This window comes from Oncorhynchus mykiss, chromosome 17 (genome assembly GCF_013265735.2).
Source record: "Oncorhynchus mykiss isolate Arlee chromosome 17, USDA_OmykA_1.1, whole genome shotgun sequence".
In the NCBI taxonomy this organism is placed as follows: Eukaryota; Metazoa; Chordata; class Actinopteri; order Salmoniformes; family Salmonidae; genus Oncorhynchus; species Oncorhynchus mykiss.
In genome coordinates, this window is record NC_048581.1 from 58,181,804 (window position 1) to 58,201,732 (window position 19,929).

At 42.9% G+C, this 19,929-nt stretch overlaps 1 protein-coding gene across 50 annotated transcripts in view; it reads left to right on the forward strand.

The window, feature by feature from the left end:
- The first annotated feature begins 15,278 nt into the window (after positions 1 to 15,278).
- Positions 15,279 to 19,929, forward strand: part of LOC110494220 (gastrula zinc finger protein XlCGF57.1) — a 52,344-nt gene continuing 47,693 nt past the window's right edge. For 5 of the 50 annotated variants that reach the window (XM_036950275.1, XM_036950278.1, XM_036950276.1 and 2 more), the window contains exons 1-6: positions 15,288 to 15,682; positions 17,261 to 17,429; positions 17,735 to 17,920; positions 18,423 to 18,569; positions 19,148 to 19,274; positions 19,526 to 19,609. In XM_036950275.1, the coding sequence (XP_036806170.1) occupies positions 17,385 to 17,429; positions 17,735 to 17,920; positions 18,423 to 18,569; positions 19,148 to 19,274; positions 19,526 to 19,609 (589 nt within the window). In that variant the 5' untranslated portion in view covers positions 15,288 to 15,682; positions 17,261 to 17,384. Of the gene's footprint in view, positions 15,683 to 15,825; positions 16,055 to 17,260; positions 17,430 to 17,734; positions 17,921 to 18,422; positions 18,570 to 19,147; positions 19,275 to 19,525; positions 19,610 to 19,929 lie in introns of those variants that run through there. The other 45 variants (XM_036950288.1, XM_036950289.1, XM_036950299.1 and 42 more) reach the window with 25 other exon arrangements.

Below are 19,929 nucleotides of genomic sequence, written 5' to 3' on the forward strand. Positions count from 1 at the left end.
AGAGTGCAGGCACAGGTTGAACCGGGCTGTGGGTAAGCACGGGAGATGTAGTGCTTACTACACGCACCTCTCCCTTCGGCTCCATTCCCACATTCGCCCGGCACGAGCGGAGCGCGGGCAGAGGACGCACTGCACCCTCCCAGCGCCCCGGAGACACAGAACGCAGAGCCGGCGCAGGATACCCTGGGCCAAAACTGCGTACCGGCGACCAGACCCGCTGAGCAGGCACCATACGCCCTGGCTCGATGCCCGCACTCGCATGACACTCTCGGGGGGCTGTCCCATAGCGCACCGGGCTATGGGCACGTACTGGCGACACCGTGCACTTAACCGCATAACACGGTGCCTGCCCAAGCCACTAACACCAAAACATAGAAAAACAAACAGACTGCCCACCCAACTCACGCCCTGACCATACTAAATAAATACAAAACAACGGAAATAAAGGTCAGAACGTGACAGCTGAAGAAAGAAGGCGGCAGGTAGCTTGGTGGTTAAAGCGGTGAGTCAGCAACTGGAGAGTTTCCAGTTCAAATCCAAGGTCTGAAAAGAAAGATGAGCTGGGTCTGTGTGACAAATCCTAAATGCTGTTGCCTGCCCTTGAGCTAGGCACTTACACCCACATTTCTGTATTTCTGTTTGACAAATAAAGTGATCTTTATCTTAAAACAAGTTATGTTCCCAGGGTGTCAGGCAGCCTGGTGGTTAGAGCGTTGGACTAGCAACCGATTGAATCCCCAAGCTGGCAAGGAAAACAAATCTGTCATTCTGCCCCTATACAAGGCAGTTAACCCACTGTTCCACGGTAGGCCATCATTGTAAATAAGAATTTGTTCTTAACTGACTTGCCTAGTTAATTAAAGGTTACAAAAATGGTTCACATAGAGAGAAATAGTAATGGTGTATTTTGTATGAATGGTTCATTGGACAAAGGCTATGTTGAAATTATTGGCGTTTTTGGAGGGTTTTTGGATACATGCCAGAAATAAGGTATCTGGTAAACACAGGTTCGGGAGTTCTATGAGATAATCTTCATCAGCTAAGCTTTAGTGTCCTAAGTTTTCATAACTGTGACCTTCATTGCCTACCGTCTGTAAGTTTAGTGTCTTAACAACCGTTCCACAGGTGCATGTTCATTAATTATTCATGGTTCATTGAACAAGCATGGGAAACAGTGTTTAAATCCTTTACAATGAAGATCTGTGAAGTTATTTGGATTTTTACGAATTATCTTTGAAAGACAGGGTCCTGAAAAAGAGACGTTTCTTTTTTTGCTGAGTTTACAACTTGGGTGTCATCTACAAGCCTGGGCTGGAAATGTACATCAGTGACGCACTGAGCAGAGCAACAACACAACAAGGCAGGAGGACAGATGCACCACACACATGGCACACTGTGTGCAATGTAGAGATTGAGCATGCTGCATTCACACACATTTACCAGACACAGCATCTCAATGTTACAAACCAGAGGTTCTGTCAGATTTTACAGTACACTGAGGTTGATGAAGACTTACAGGACTTAAAGTCAGTTGTTCTCTAAGGATGGCCAGTTGTGAAAGAGGACACCTCTCTGAAACTAAGAGATTATTGGTTATTTTGTGAAGAACTCTACGTGAAGAACAAGGTGCTGTACAGAAGACAATGTGTTAATATTCCAAAGGCACTAAGGGCAGAAATGCTGAGCCTCATACCTGCTAGACACATTGGCACGGAAGCATGCTATAGACAGGCAAGGGACACATTTTCTGGCCGAACATGAGAGGGGAAATCAAGGACTATGTAACCAACTACTCAGCCTGTAATGAATATGCACAAGCACAGCAAAAGGATTCCATGATGTCACATGACATCCCAGATCGCCCATGCCAAAAAGTGAGCATGGACCTTTTTGCCTACGCAGGGAAGGACTTTCTGATCATGGTTAATCATTACTCAGATTACTGAGAGGTGGAGTCACTGCCAGACGTGTCTGACACGGTCGTCACACGCTGCAATGTCCAGTTTGTCCACCATGGGCAACCAGACTGTGTAATCACAGACTACTACACCAAGACAGTTGTGAAGAGGGCACGACAACACCTTTTCCCCCCCAGGAGACTGAAAAGATTTGGCATGGGTCCCCAGATTCTCAAAAAGTTACACAGCTGCACCATCGAGAGAATCCTGACCGGTTGCATCACCGCCTGGTATGGTAACTGCTCGACACCTGACTGTAAGGCGCTACCAATCAGATCAGCTCTGAAAAAGAGCTGATGTGAAATGATCTGATTGGTCAAAATACTAATTAGTGAAAGATCGGAATTGGGCTCCCTGTCGAAACACAACAGGCAGCCTAATTATTATATTTTTTCACTAATTGTTTTTTTGACCAATCAGACTAGCTCTTTTGGCAATAATTTTGCAAAATATCAGAATTGGGCTGCCTGTGTAAACACAACCATAAAGGTCTCTTGCCTTTGATGTCTGATAAATAGATAGGCGTGGCCTGAAAGACTATAGATTATACTGTCACAGCTTTCTCCTACTACTAGACCTGATTAAAAGGGAGTATGGCTGTATTACTCACTGGTTTTGGTACACAAGTTCATGCATGCCTATTAAGTAATAAAATAGAAAAGGAGAGCTGAAGAAAGAAGGCGGCAGGTAGCTTGGTGGTTAAAGAGGTGAGTCAGCAACTGGAGAGTTTCCAGTTCAAATCCAAGGTCTGAAAAGAAAGATGAGCTGGGTCTGTGTGACAAATCCTAAATGCTGTTGCCTGCCCTTGAGCTAGGCACTTACACCCACATTTCTGTTTGACAAATAAAGTGATCTTTATCTTAAAACAATTTATGTTCCCGGGGAGGCAGGCAGCCTGGTGGTTAGAGCGTTGGACTAGCAACCGATTGAATCCCCAAGCGGGCAAGGAAAACAAATCTGTCATTCTGCCCCTATACAAGGCAGTTAACCCCCTGTTCCACGGTAGGCCGTCATTGTAAATAAGAATTTGTTCTTAACTGACTTGCCTAGTTAATTAAAGGTTACAAAAATGGTTCACATAGAGAGAAATAGTAATGGTGTATTTTGTATGAATGGTTCATTGGACAAAGGCTATGTTGAAATTATTGGCGTTTTTGGAGGGTTTTTGGATACATACCAGAAATAAGGTATCTGGTAAACACAGGCTCGGGAGTTCTATGAGATAATCTTCATCAGCTAAGCTTTAGTGTCCTAAGTTTTCATAACTGTGACCTTCATTGCCTACCGTCTGTAAGTTTAGTGTCTTAACAACCGTTCCACAGGTGCATGTTCATTAATTATTCATGGTTCATTGAACAAGCATGGGAAACAGTGTTTAAATCCTTTACAATGAAGATCTGTGAAGTTATTTGGATTTTTACGAATTATCTTTGAAAGACAGGGTCCTGAAAAAGAGACGTTTCTTTTTTTGCTGAGTTTACAACTTGGGTGTCATCTACAAGCCTGGGCTGGAAATGTACATCAGTGACGCACTGAGCAGAGCAACAACACAACAAGGCAGGAGGACAGATGCACCACACACATGGCACACTGTGTGCAATGTAGAGATTGAGCATGCTGCATTCACACACATTTACCAGACACAGCATCTCAATGTTACAAACCAGAGGTTCTGTCAGATTTTACAGTACACTGAGATTGATGAAGACTTACAGGACTTAAAGTCAGTTGTTCTCTAAGGATGGCCAGTTGTGAAAGAGGACACCTCTCTGAAACTAAGAGATTATTGGTTATTTTGTGAAGAACTCTACGTCAAGAACAAGGTGCTGTACAGAAGACAATGTGTTAATATTCCAAAGGCACTAAGGGCAGAAATGCTGAGCCTCATACCTGCTAGACACATTGGCACGGAAGCATGCTATAGACAGGCAAGGGACACATTTTCTGGCCGAACATGAGAGGGGAAATCAAGGACTATGTAACCAACTACTCAGCCTGTAATGAATATGCACAAGCACAGCAAAAGGATTCCATGATGTCACATGACATCCCAGAGCGCCCATGCCAAAAAGTGAGCATGGACCTTTTTGCCTACGCAGGGAAGGACTTTCTGATCATGGTTAATCATTACTCAGATTACTGAGAGGTGGAGTCACTGCCAGACGTGTCTGACACGGTCGTCACTCGCTGCAATGTCCAGTTTGTCCGCCATGGGCAACCAGACTGTGTAATCACTGACTATGGGGGGTGCTATATCCAAACACACCAAGACAGTTGTGAAGAGGGCACGACAACACCTTTTCCCCCCCAGGAGACTGAAAAGATTTGGCATGGGTCCCCAGATTCTCAAAAAGTTACACAGCTGCACCATCGAGAGAATCCTGACCGGTTGCATCACCGCCTGGTATGGCAAATGCTCGACATCTGACTGTAAGGCGCTACCAATCAGATCAGCTCAGAAAAAGAGCTGATGTGAAATGATCTGATCGGTCAAAATACTAATTAGTGAAAGATCAGAATTGAGCTCCCTGTCTAAACACAACAGGCAGCCTAATTATTATATTTTTTCACTAATTGTTTTTTTGACCAATCAGATTAGCTCTTTTGGCAATCATTTTGCAAAATATCAGAATTGGGCTGCCTGTGTAAACACAACCACAAAGGTCTCTTGCCTTTGATGTCTGATAAATAGATAGGCGTGGCCTGAAAGACTATAGATTATACTGTCACAGCTTCCTCCTACTACTACTAGACCTGATTAAAAGAGAGTATGGCTGTATTACTCACTAGTTTTGGTACACAAGTTAATACATGCCTATTAAGCAATAAAATAGAAAAAGAAAAAGATAGAAAAAGAGAGCTGAAGAAAGAAGGTTAAAGAGGTGAGTCAGCAACTGGAGAGTTTCCAGTTCAAATCCAAGGTCTGAAAAGAAAGATCAGCTGGGTCTGTCTGTCAAATCCTAAATGCTATTGCCTGCCCTTGAGCTAGGCACTTACACCCACATTTCTGTTTAACAAATAAAGTGATCTTTATCTTAAAACAATCTATGTTCCCGGGGAGGCAGGCAGCCTGGTGGTTAGAGCGTTGGACTAGCAACCGATTGAATCACCAAGCTGGCAAGGTAAACAAATCTGTCGTTCTGCCCCTATACAAGGCAGTTAACCCACTGTTCCACGGTAGGCCATCATTGTAAATAAGAATTTGTTCTTAACTGATTTGCCTAGTTAATTAAAGGTTACAAAAATAACATTTGAGTTGTCAATGTTGCTATGGTTCACATAGAGAGAAATAGTAATGGTGTATTTTGTATGAATGGTTCATTGGACAAATTCTATGTTGAAATTATTGGCGTTTTTGGATACATGCCAGAAATAAGGTATCTGGTAAAAACAGGCTCGGGAGTTCTATGAGATAAACTTCATCAGCTAAGCTTTAGTGTCCTAAGTTTTCATAACTGTGACCTTCATTGCCTACCGTCTGTAAGTTTAGTGTCTTAACAACCGTTCCACAGGTGCATGTTCCTTAATTATTCATGGTTCATTGAACAAGCATGGGAAACAGTGTTTAAACCCTTTACAATGAAGATCTGTGAAGTTATTTGGATTTTTACGAATTATCTTTGCAAGACAGGGTCCTGAAAAAGTGAGGTTTCTTTTTTTGCTGAGTTTACAACTTGGGTGTCATCTACAAGCCTGGGCTGGAAATGTACATCAGTGACGCTCTGAGCATGTAACGGTTTTCTGTATGTGAAGGAGAGTCGGACCAAAATGCAGCGTGTAGATTTCGATCCATGTTTTAATAAACAAACGTAAAACACGAATCAATACAAACACTACAAAAATAAAGGACGTAATAAACGTAACGAAAACCTAAACAGCCTATCTGGTGAAAACACATAGACAGGAACAATCACCCACAAACACACAGTGAAACCCAGGCTACCTAAATATGGTTCCCAAACACCTGCCTCTGATTGAGAACCATATCAGGCCGAACATAGAACTGGACAAACTAGACATGTAACATAGAATGCCCACTCAGATCACACCCTGACCAACCAAAACATAGAAACATACAAAGTAAACTATGGTCAGGGTGTGACAGAGCAGAGCAACAACACAACAAGGCAGGAGGACAGATGCACCGCACACACGGCACACTGTGTGCAACGTAGAGATTGAGCATGCTGCATTTACACACATTTACCAGACACAGCATCTCAATGTTACAAACCCGAGGTTCTGTCAGATTTTACAGTACACTGAGGTTGATGAAGACTTACAGGACTTAAAGTCAGTTGTTCTCTAAGGATGGCCAGTTGTGAAAGACGACACCTCTCTGAGAGTAAGAGATTATTGGTTATTTCGTGAAGAACTCTCCGTGAAGAACAAGGTGCTGTACAGAAGACAATGTTTTAATATTCCAAGGGCAGAAATGCTGAGCCTCATACCTGCTAGACACATTGGCACGGAAGCATGCTATAGACAGGCAAGGGACACATTTTCTGTCCGAACATGAGAGGGGAAATCAAGGACTATGTAACCAACTACTCAGCCTGTAATGAATATGCACAAGCACAGCAAAAGGATTCCATGATGTCACATGACATCCCAGAGCGCCCATGCCAAAAAGTGAGCATGGACCTTTTTGCCTACGCAGGGAAGGACTTTCTGATCATGGTTAATCATTACTCAGATTACTGAGAGGTGGAGTCACTGCCAGACGTGTCTGACACAGTCGTCACACGTTGCAATGTCCAGTTTGCCCGCCATGGGAAACCAAACTGTGGATTCACAGACTATGGGGGGTGCTATGTCCAAACACACCAAGACAGTTGTGAAGAGGGCACGACAACACCTTTTCCCCCCCAGGAGACTGAAAAGATTTGGCATGGGTCCCCAGATTCTCAAAAAGTTACACAGCTGCACCATCGAGAGAATCCTGACCGGTTGCATCACCGCCTGGTATGGCAACTGCTTGACATCTGACTGTAAGGCGCTACCAATCAGATCAGCTCTGAAAAAGAGCTGATGTGAAATGATCTGATTGGTCAAAATACTAATTAGTGAAAGATCGGAATTGGGCTCCCTGTCGAAACGCAACAGGCAGCCTAATTATTATATTTTTTCACTAATTGTTTTTTTGACCAATCAGATTAGCTCTTTTGGCAATAATTTTGCAAAATATCAGAATTGGGCTGCCTGTGTAAACACAACCATAAAGGTCTCTTGCCTTTGATGTCTGATAAATAGATAGGCGTGGCCTGAAAGACTATAGATTATACTGTCACAGCTTTCTCCTACTACTAGACCTGATTAAAAGGGAGTATGGCTGTATTACTCACTAGTTTTGGTACACAAGTTCATGCATGCCTATTAAGTAATAAAATAGAAAAGGAGAGCTGAAGAAAGAAGGCGGCAGGTAGCTTGGTGGTTAAAGAGGTGAGTCAGCAACTGGAGAGTTTCCAGTTCGAATCCAAGGTCTGAAAAGAAAGATCAGCTGGGTCTGTGTGTCAAATCCTAAATGCTGTTGCCTGCCCTTGAGCTAGGCACTTACACCCACATTTCAATCTTCCTCAGCTAACATTGCTTTTTGTGAATTTTGAAGCATAAATGCAATTTTAAAAAGCATGTGAAAGCACATAAAGACTTCATAACGGTCATGTTAACTGACTGATATTATATCATAGAACAAAACGTATAAGATCTCCTATGCTTGTGTTAACCTCAGACCTTATATTCATTCTCAAGTCCCTATTCTTTCCCCATTCATTTTCGCCATAGGCTGAACGAACAAGAGGTAACTCATTTCTGGGTTTAAGGACTACAAGTTGGTGAGCTCAATAACCATGTATAATATAGTTAGGGCTGGAAAAACCTTGGATCATTGCTATTCTAACTTCCGCGACGCATATAAGGCTCTGCCCCGCTCTCCTTTCGGAAAAGCTGACCACGACTCCATTTTGTTGATCCCTGCCTACAGACAGAAACTAAAACAAGAAGCTCCCGTGCTGAGGTCTGTTCAACGCTGGTCCGACCAATCTGATTCCTCTCTAGACTTCTGATCCTTTGTAATGGTTATGCCTAAATATGTAAGTTCTTCTTTTACTGGAATACCATAATATGAAGGTGTCACACAATCTTTGACAGCCATGAGTTCACATTTATTAATGTTAAGATATAGACCAGACGCTTTGGAAAAGGATTGTATCACATTGATCGATATGGGAATTTGGTTAGCGTCTTTCAGAAAAAGTGTAGTATCGTCAGCCAGCTGGCTTATAATAATTTCTTTACCAGCTATGGAGATACCTTGTACAGGACTATTATTTAAAGAATTTGCAAGAAGTTGGGTGATTAATAAAAACAGGTACGGAGAGATAGGACAACCTTGCCTAATTCCTCTCTTTAACTCAAATCTAGGTGAGGTGCCATATTTCAATTTGATAGAGCTGTTACCATTTGCATAGAGAGTCTTAATAGCCTTACAGAAAAAATCCCCAAAGCCAAGTCTCTCAAGGGAGTGGAAGCTGATGCTCTACTGTGTCAAATGCTTTATAAAAATCTAACAATAATATGAAGCTATCCTCAGATATTAGGTCTGAGTAGTCAAGTACGTCTTATACTAGTCTGACATTGTTAGAAATATGTCTGTTCCTCATGAAGCCAGACTGTGTTTCATCAATGATTGCATCCAGGACTTCTTTAATTATTTTTGCAAGTAGTGAGGCTAATATCTTATGGTCATTATTAAGAAGACAAATTGGACGCCAGTTATCGATGAGCAGCACTTATTTTTTGGGTTTAGGTATCAGTGTTATTAACCCCTGACTCATTGTAGGAGGGAGAACATTGTTTTTAATACTCTCTAAAAAGACTTCAAATAGGAAGGGAGCTACTTGTTCAGAAAATTATTTGTAAAATTCTGATGTCGTTTCCATAGCAACGGTTAAAACATTCCCAAACCAGAAACCGTGGATTGATGGCAGCATTTGCGTGAAACTGAAAGCCCGAACCACTGCTTTTAATCAGCACAAGGTGACCGGAAACATGACCGAATACAAACAGTGTAACTATTCCCTCCGCAAGGCAATCAAACAAGCTAAGCGTCAGTATAGAGACAAAGTAGAATCTCAATTCAACGGCTCAGACACAAGAGGTATGTGGCAGGGTCTACAGTCAATCACGGATTACAAAAAGAAAACCAGCCCCGTCACGGACCAGGATGTCTTGCTCCCAGGCAGACTAAATAACGTTTTTGCCCGCTTTGAGGACAATACAGTGCCACTGACATGGCCCGCAACTGAAACATGCAGACTCTCCTTCACTGCAGCCGACGTGAGGAAAACATTTAAACGTGTCAACCCGCGCAAGGCTGCAGGCCCAGACGGCATCCCCAGCCGTGCCCTCAGAGCATGCGCAGACCAGCAGGCTGGTGTGTTTACGGACATATTCAATCAATCCCTATCCCAGTCTGTTGTTCCCACATGCTTCAAGAGGGCCACCATTGTTCCTGTTCCCAAGAAAGCTAAGGTAACTGAGCTAAACGACTACTACTACGTAGCACTCACTTCCGTCATCATGACGTGCTTTGAGAGACTAGTCAAGGACCATATCACCTCCACCCTACCTGACACCCTAGACCCACTCCAATTTGCTTACCGCCCAAATAGGTCAACAGACGATGCAATCTCAACCACACTGCACACTGCCCTAACCCATCTGGACAAGAGGAATACCTATGTGAGAATGCTGTTCATCGACTACAGCTCAGCATTTAACACCATAGTGCCCTCCAAGCTCGTCATCAAGCTCGAGACCCTGGGTCTCGACCCCGCCCTGTGCAACTGGGTACTGGACTTCCTGATGGGCCGCCCCCAGGTGGTGAGGGTAGGCAACAACATTTCCACCCCGCTGATCCTCAACACTGGGGCCCCACAATGGTGCGTTCTGAGCCCTCTCCTGTACTCCCTGTTCAACCACGACTGCGTGGCCACACACGCCTCCAACTCAATCATCAAGTTTGCGGACAACACAACAGTGGTAGGCTTGATTACCAACAACGACGAGACGGCCTACAGGGAGGAGGTGAGGGCCCTCGGAGTGTGGTGTCAGGAAAATAACCTCACACTCAACGTCAACAAAACTAAGGAGATGATTGTGGACTTCAGGAAACAGCAGAGGGAACACCCCCCTATCCACATCGATGGAACAGTAGTGGAGAGGGTACTAAGTTTTAAGTTCCTCGGCGTACACATCACAGACAAACTGAATTGGTCCACCCACACAGACAGCATCGTGAAGAAGGCGCAGCAGCGCCTCTTCAACCTCAGGAGGCTGAAGAAATTCGGCTGGTCACCAAAAGCACTCACAAACTTCTACAGATGCACAATCGAGAGCATCCTGTCGGGCTGTATCACCGCCTGGTACGGCAACTGCTCCGCCCACAACCGTAAGGCTCTCCAGAGGGTAGTGAGGTCTGCACAACGCATCACCGGGGGCAAACTACCTGCCCTCCAGGACACCTACACCACCCGATGTCACAGGAAGGCCATAAAGATCATCAAGGACAACAACCACCCAAGCCACTGCCTGTTCACCCCGCTATCATCCAGAAGGCGAGGTCAGTACAGGTGCATCAAAGCTGGGACCGAGAGACTGAAAAACAGCTTCTATCTCAAGGCCATCAGACTGTTAAACAGCCACCACTAACATTGAGTGGCTGCTGCCAACACACTGACTCAACTCCAGCCACTTTAATAATGGGAATTGATGGGAAATTATGTAAAATATATCACTAGCCACTTTAAACAATGCTACCTAATGTAATGTTTACATACCCTACATTATTCATCTCATATGTATATGTATATACTGTACTCTATATCATCTACTGCATCTTTATGTAATACATGTATCACTAGCCACTTTAACTCTGCCACTTTGTTTACATACTCATCTCATATGTATATACTGCACTCAATACCATCTACTGTATCTTGCCTATGCCGCTCTGTACCATCACTCATTCATATACCTTTATGTACATATTCTTTATCCCCTTACACTTGTGTCTATAAGGTAGTAGTTTTGGAATTCTTAGCTTGATTACTTGTTGGTTATTACTGCATTGTCGGAACTAGAAGCACAAGCATTTCGCTACACTTGCATTAACATCTGCTAACCATGTGTATGTGACAAATAAATTTAGATTTGATTTGATTTAGTTTAGTTTAAATGTGGTATTTAGTGCCATCTGGTGGTAAAACACAGTTATGGTCATACATATTTATTGGATGTGAGAGTATTGATTTGATGTAACATGCTGAAAATACAGGAGGTGTAGGAGCTTTAATGAGAGACTATCCATGTGGGCTGGTCTGTGAATTCTATCATTACTCAATATAATGATACCCAGGCTGTCATTGAAAATATGCATTTGTTTTTCACTGACTCACCTTGTTAAATAAAGGTATAATAAATGAATAAACACAATGAAGTAAAGAAAGAACAAATCACAAACATGACATTTGCAAAATTGATCTGTTTACAATAGTGTAATGAGGATATAGTATAAAGATCAAAGACTCCAGCCACTCTAGTCATAGACTGTTCTCTCTGCTACCACACGGCAAGTGGCACCGGAGCGCCAAGTCTAGGTCCAAAAGACTCCTTGACAGCTTCTACCCCAAAGCCATAAGACTCCTGAACAGCTAATCAAATGGCTACTCTCTGTTTATACTGCTGCTACTCTCTGTTTATTATCAATCAATCAATCACATTTATTTATAAAGCCCTGTTTACATCAGCCCATGTCACAAAGTGCTGTACAGAAACCCAGCCTAAAACCCCAAACAGCAAGCAACGCAGATGTAGAAGCACAGTGGCTAGGAAAAACTCCCTAGAAAGGCAGGAACCTAGGAAGAAACCTAGAGAGTAACTGGGGGTGGCCAGTCCTCTTCTGGCTGTGCTGGGTGGAGATTATAACAGAACATGGCCAAGATGTTCAAATGTTCATAGATGACCAGTAGGGTCAGATAATAATTATCACAATGGTTGTAGATGGTGCAACAGGTCAGCACCTCAAGAGTAAATGTCAGTTGGCTTTTCAGTTGGCTTTTCATAGCCGATCATTCAGAGTTAGAGACAAAAGGTGCGGTAAAGCGAGCGGCAGGTAGCATAGTAGTTAGAGCATTGGACCTGCAACCAAAAGGTTGCAAGATCGAATCCCCGAGCTGACATGGCAAAAACCTGTCCCTCCGCCCCTGAACAAGGCAGCCAACCCACTGTTCCTAGGCTGCCACTGAAAACAAGAATCTGTTCTCACCTGACCCGCCAAGGTAAAAAAATATAGCCCACGAAAACCTCCCCCACGGCACGAACCCGAGGGAGGTGCCAACCAGGACAGGAAAATCACTTCAGTGACTCAACCCACTCAAGTGACGGCATGAAAGAGCACCAGTAAGCCAGTGACTCAGCCCCAGTAATAGGGTTAGAGGCAGAGAATCCCAGTGGAGAGAGGGGAACAGGCCAGGCAGAGACAGCAAGTGCGGTTCGTCGCTCCAGTGCCTTTCAGTTCACCTTCACACCCCTGGGCCAGACTACACTGAACCTACTGAAGAGATGAGTCTTCAATAAAGACTTAAAGGTCGAGACCGAGCCTGCGTCACTCACATGGATAGGCAGACCATTCCATTATGTATGCATAGTCACTTTAACTTTACCTACATGTACATATTACCTCAATTACCTCGACTAACTGGTGCCCCCGCACATTTACTCTGTACCGGTACCCCCTGTATATAGCCTTGCTATTGTTATTTTACTGCTGCTCTTTAATTACTTGTTACCTTTATTTTTTACTTAACACTTATTTATCTTAAAACTGCATGGTTGGTTAAGGGCTTGTTGGCTGCATTGTTGGTTAAGCATTTCACTGTAAGGTCTACTACACCTGTTGTATTCGGCGCATGTGACAAACAACATATGATTCCAATAGGAATTCCACATCACTTTGCAAGCTATCATAATGTGACTTACAAGCCTGAAAAACGTGAATTTCAGGCCACTGTAATAGGGTAAAACTAGGCCCTCAAATTAATGCCTTATTAAATAGTTATATTGTGTTGAATCATGTCATTTTAATGATAACATAGTCACTAAGGATTTCACTTGTTTAAAGCCCACAAATAAAAACCTTAATGACTGCAGCAGGCATGTCTCTTTCACTAACAAATACAACCATGGGTTGTAAACTCTACAATTCACCAGGATGGCAAGGCAGTCTGGGAAATATGCAGATAAGGCTTTACTAGCAGTGTGTTAATTTAACACTGAAAAGTGGGGACCAGTATAGACACTGGACCGGTGTTAAATTTAACACTGGAGAATACGCTGTTTACAAATATCCCGCTGATAAAAACACAAAGGTTATTGGATAACTATTTGTAAAAGTGTTTGCATAGGCCTATGCCTATTGATAGAGAATTATTCAAAACCTGGCAATCCTTGATTCGGAGACATGGTATAGCCTACCCTTATCGTATTCTAGTCATTTGGCAGACACTCTTATCCAGAGCGACTTACAGGGGTGATTAGGGTGCCTTGCTAAAGCACATATCAACATTCGAACCAGCGACTTTTTGGTTACTGGTCCAACGTTCTTAACCGCTAGGGTATCTGCCGCCCCACACACTACCGGTCAAATGTTTTAGAACACCTACTCATTCAAGGGTTTTTCTTTATTTTTTACTATTTTCTAAATTTTTGAATAATAGTGAAGACATCAAAACTATGAAATGGCACAAATGGAATCATTTGGTAACCAAAAAAGTGTTAAACAAATCAAAATATATTTTATATTTGAGATTGATCAAATAGCCACCCTTTGCCTTTGACATCTTTGCACATTCTTGGCATTCTCTCAACCAACTCACCTGGAATGCTTTTCCAACAGTCTTGAAGGAGTTCCCACATATGCTGAGCACTTGTTGGCTGTGTTTCCTTCACTCTGCGGTCCGACTAATCCAAAACCATCTCAATTGGGTTGAGGTTGGGTGACTGTGGAGGCCAGGTCATCTGATGCAGCACTCCATCACTCTCCTTCTTGGTAAAATAGACCTTAAACAGCCTGGAGGTGTGTTGGGTCATTGTCCTGTTGAAAACAAATGATAGTCCCACTAAGCCCAAACCAGATGGGTTGGCGTATTGCTGCAGAATGCTGTGGTAGTTAAGTGTGCCATGAATTCTAAATAAATCACAGACAGTGTCACCAACAAAGCACCGCCACACCATCACACCTCCTCCTCCATGCTTTACGGTGGGAAATAGCGGAGATCATCCATTCACCCACACCGCATCTCACAAAGACTCAGCGGTTGTAACCAATTTGGACTCCAGACCAGAGGACACATTTCCACCAGTCTAATGTCCATTGCTCGTGTTTCTTGGCTCAAGCAAGTCTCTTATTATTATTGGTGTCCTTTAGTAGTGGTTTCTTTACAGCAATTCGACCATGAAGGCCTGATTCACACAGTCTCCTCTGGACAGTTGATGTTGAGATGTGTCTGTTACTTGAACTCTGTGAAGCATTTACTTGGGCTCCAATTTCTGAGGCTGGTAACTCTAATGAACTCATCCTCTGCACCAGAGGTAACTCTTGGTCTTCCATTCCTGTGGCAGTCTTCAGGAGAGCCAGTTTCATCATACTGCTTGATGTTTTTTTCTTCTTCACAGGACTGGGCAGGGATGCAGCCATGGGTGGACTTGGGAGGGCATTGGCCCACCCACTGGGGAGCCAGGCCCAGCCAATCAGAATGAGTTCCCCCCCCCAGACGATCCCACAGGTGAAGAAGCCGTGTGTGGAACTCCTGGTCTGGCTACGCGTGATCTGCGGTTGTGAGGCTTGTTGGATGTACTGCCAAATTCTCTAAAGCGACATTAGAGGTCTCTGGTGGTGGAGAAACTAATATTAAATTCTCTGGCAACCACTCTGGTGGACATTCCTGCGGTCAGCATGCCAATTGTACAGTCCCTCAATGCTTGAGACATCTGTGGCATTGTGTTGTGCAGCAAAATTGCACATTTTAAAGTGGCTTTTTATTGTCCTCAGCACAAGGTGCACCTGTGTAATGATCATGCTCTTTAATCAGCCTCTTGGTATGCCACACCTGTCAGGTGGATGGATTATCTTGGCAAAGGAGAAACGTTCACTAACAGGGATATAAACCCATTTGTGCACAACATTTTTGAAAAATAAGCTTTTTGTATGTATGGAAAATATTTCAGCTCATGAAACATGGGACTAACATTTAAGATTTTGCGGTCATGTTTTTGCTGCGTGTAATTCAACTGACACCCGAATAGACTGTGTGCATTTGACCAACAGATTGAGAGATTATTCAGACAAAATCCTAGTTGCTGGTGTTTTTTTTTTGAGGGGGAAGGCTGAAAATCTACGTGTATGAATACAGGCACTGTCGGGGCAAAGATACGTCTTTCTACACTGAAATTATACGTGGTTCAGGCTACTAATTGATCCGAACTAAAATGGAGTAACGTTTTCACCTTCCAACATGGCAGACGTATATACCCATTTTCTCCAATCACATGGCAAGGTTCTCCTCGGGGAGCACATCCGGTGGCGTTTCCTGTGTTTGTAAATTGAAAGAAATTGGAACTCAGGCCACGGGCGTCGAAACACGACAAACGAGGAAAATTTAAAGGTAAACACCAAAAAACGACGTTTGAATATCACAAATGGTTTCACTTATTGTATGTTTAGTCGTGTATCAGGCGATATTTGACAGATTCGACCTCCGTCTCTAAGCAAAAAAGCAGTGACTGACACGACTTGTTAGCTTGACAACAGGGGAGGGGGAGTACGCATCGACCATCACGAATGAATGTCTTTATCGGGAAATCTTGCTGTACTAGCTGCTTAGTCGTTTTGTGGCTAATCTGATCGCAATCCTCAAACTTGATTTTATATAGCTGGCTGTATTTATCCAGATCTAATCATATCGAAATTGCCTAACGATAAAATTATATTTCGATGTGTTGATGGGTGGCAACTGAAGTTAGTAAGATGTGATGATGTACGTGGAAGCCACTACTAGCTAACGTTAGCTACGTCGTTATTAGCTAGCTCTCTGTTTCTGTTTTGGCTAGCGGCTAGTTAACTCCGATACAAATCATCGAGAGGCTATGATTACATTAACAATTTTGTAACTAGCAGACTCTTAACCTGAGCGATTAGTGCAATAATCTTTAAATGATTATAAGATTACGAGATAATCCTTTTAATTGTTGGGTTAAGCCATTTAAATGTAACTTCAAGTAGCTAACGGTTATTTCTACCATTGCAGGCTAACTAGCAAACGTTAACTAACCAGCTACGTTTTATTAAATGTGTTTCACTGTATATTACTACTTGATTGTCCATTACCTTCCCACACTAGCTAGTTATTTCGTTAACTTCGCCAATTACGAAGTTAGTCAGTAGCTAGCTGCATCCAGGGAAAACTGCTCATATTTGCAACGATAACTAGACATTAGTGTATCAAAATGTTGCTGCTGGCTGCATGTAATAATGTTAGCTAGCTATGGGGTTGCTAAAAGATAGCTTTAGACTTTCCCTGGATCATTATTTAGCCAGAGCCATATTATTTGACTTGTTATTACATTACATATATTTAGCTAGCTAGAGTTAGGTCAACTTTTTAAATTTGGAATATCTAAATGCATGGCTTTGGCTATAGCCATTAACTTGCCAATGTTGGTGCCATTGGTTTAATTTGTAAAATGTTTTTCAGCTGTATGGCTATTCTTATAATGGTAGTCAGTTAGGTTAACCTATCTACAGTATCAGCGTTTTGTCCCAAATTCATGGTAGCTAGCTATACTGTATATAGTTCTTACACTTGTTTGCTAGCTAACATTAGCTATATGATTATGTACACAATTGGAATTGGGTCCCTGACTGAATGGCTTGACCATCCCATTTTGGATATTAGCTAGATGTGTTGTATTAATGTGACCCATGTTCAGGGCTTGTAGGAGCAGCTCTTTCAGGATCATATTTCATAGCTAGCAAAGTGACCTGATGACAGTGACAAACAAGGAGTAAACCAAATGACCGTCTACAGTTATTATGGAGATGCTAGTTTTTGAGTTATAATTGGGTTTTGTGTGGTTGGTGCAGTTACAATCTGTGACTCATTGCTGGTTTTATTGTTTTTAAAAATAATTTCATTATTATTGAATGTATTTTTATGTATTGTCCACATCCTCCTCTTCCTCAGTTTTAGTGCTAGATGAGTGTGGTGGGTGTGGCCCCCCGTCAGACTGACCATCCTGATTGACGGATTCCTGGATGACCTTGTCCCCGCCCCCATCCCCGCCCTCACATACACCGTTCCCACTGCAATGTCACACCTGCCCAGCAGCTCAGTCCGCGACCATATGAAATGGGTTTGTTTTCCAACAAAAAAATTATAAAATGGCTACAAACAACATGCCTACTATTAGGCAACATTATACAGTATCTTTTGTCACTCAGGATGTGGTCGTCATAAAATGTAAAGTGCTTGATTTTAATTTTTATCATTGGGTTTCATACTGTTTCTGGTGTAACTGTAACTTGGCCTCTGACAGTTTGAGTGTTTGTCTTCTCATTTGTTTAGCTCCTCTACACCCAGACTGGTTCTGTTTTATATATTTTCTAAATGTATGATTGGTACTGGATTTCCCTGACTCGGGCTCGGTTCTGTTCCTAGGCGGGGTTGCTTGGCTGTGAGGCTGTTCTCTCCAGTATGGCCCTGATGCAGGCCAGCTCCATGGCCGGTCCGCCCAAGAAGATGATGGCTCCGCTCGGCCATGGTCCACCACCCCAGAGGGATGGTTTAGACCGCGGTCCTCAGAGCCACATGATCCTGCCATCTGGAATGAGCTGCCCACCCCTGGTTAGGAGGAGCTAGGGAAATGCAGAGGGGGAGGAGGGAACTTTGTTGTTTATCATTGTCACCTACTGAAAGAACAACAAATTAGAAATTGATATATTTCCCATTGGCTAAGTCTCAGAAGTAACTTACTGTGGCCTGCTAATATGCCTAAATAAGTCTTCATTAATGATTTAAAGAGGCTGCCAGAATATATACACCATTTAAAAGTAGTCATAGGTTACATTCTGTATTTCTCTCTTTTGCCAATGTTTATTTTTATTTTTTACTGTTCATTATTATTTGTTTTCCCAGCATAATCATCTAAACGATTCTAAAATATCCTGTGGTTCATGTTTAAATTTCACACATTTAGAAAACATTCTTTGCATTCCATTCTTGTTTTGTTTCTGTCTTGAAATGTAGGCCTTATCTGTAAGGTCATTTCTCATTTTAAGTTTCATACAATCTCCACCAGGAAGGCTGATTCACAGGCTCCTCTCTCCCTCTTGTATGTGCTCCCCAGCTTATCCGGAAGGAGGCTGACTTCCACGCCCCCCGCCTGCTGGACGAGAAAGAGATGAGGGCCAACGAGGACATGCAGCTGAAAAAGAAGAACAGGAAGTCAGGAACGCCCTGTAAAGTGAGAGAGCAAGACGGGAGGGGAGGGAAGGTCAGTGTCTCTGAATTTTAAAGCAAAACAGCCTCCGTGTGTTTAGGAGAGATTGTGTTATAAAAACGGTCTGAAGGTGTGTTTGTGGGTGTTTGGCTCGCTTTGTGCTTCTGTGTGTGTGTGTGTGTGTGTGTGTGACTGACTTTTTTTTTGTCTCTCGCTGAGTTGGTGCCTTTGAGTTTGCACATTTTGTGTGGGGGGAGGAGTGCAGATGAGATGTGGAGGGGGTGGGGTTCTCTGGAGAGGAAAGAGGGGGGAGGGGAACACAATAACTGTTATTGTGTTTGAGGGGGGAGCAGTAACATGTGGGAGGGGGTTTAACCCTTCTCTAGGTTTTGCTTTAAATGGCCAAAATGGTCAAAACATTGTTTTAATCCTGTACTACCTTATTTTAATTCAGCCTTTATGTCAGCACTGGCTTTTCTCATACTAAAATGATTGTATCATATGTTTCCTTCTATACAACATGCTTGTGATGATTTAGTAGATGTGTACATTTGCAAGTTTTATTTATTCTGTATGGTGTATTTAGGCCTACAATTTTATGCTGAGCCACTATTCTGTCATATCCTGCCTAGGTGGTTGTTGTGGATGAGAATGGTAACTGTCCAATATCCAAAGTGCAGAAAAACTTCATCTGTGATCACTGTTACGGAGCCTTTAGGAGTGGATATCACCTGAAGAGACACATCCTCATTCATACAGGTATGTGTCCCAACCACAATGGCCTACTACTGGAGGTTCTCCATTACCAGTTAGGGAGATGTTTAACATGCTTAGCTAATACAGTACGAAAATACATAAGGCCAGCAGAAACACCCGTTTGAATTAAGTGACCAGTGATTTTAATCTTGAGATGGCCTCCAAAAAGATATTGTCTAGTGTCAGATTTTCATTCACAGTTTTTGGTGTTCTCTGTGGGGACCTTTCACTAAAACTGGTACTCTTCGGTTTAGGGGAGAAGCCGTATGCTTGTGGCATATGTGACATGAGGTTTATTCAGCGTTACCACCTGGAGAGACACAGCCTCATTCACACGGGTATGCGTCCTCTTACCGTACCCATCTCTCACTAAACAGGCTACACCTGTAGTGCTGCACCGGAACCCAAGTGTACAGGGTTTTCAGTGTTCTTTTGTCATTTGGACAGTAATTTCCAACAAAGCTCAACATTCCTTTCACCTCAACTATGTGAAGGAGAGGGTTATCACAAATGTACAAATGGGTCCCCCAACACCAATGAGAGTACAAATGAAACATCTATTTGGTACAAATGTTTATAGATTGGCCATAGGAGGCTGCACAAAGGTCACAATTTTAGGACAATGTTGCTTTTAGTAGGTGAAGGTGTTGCTAGTTTA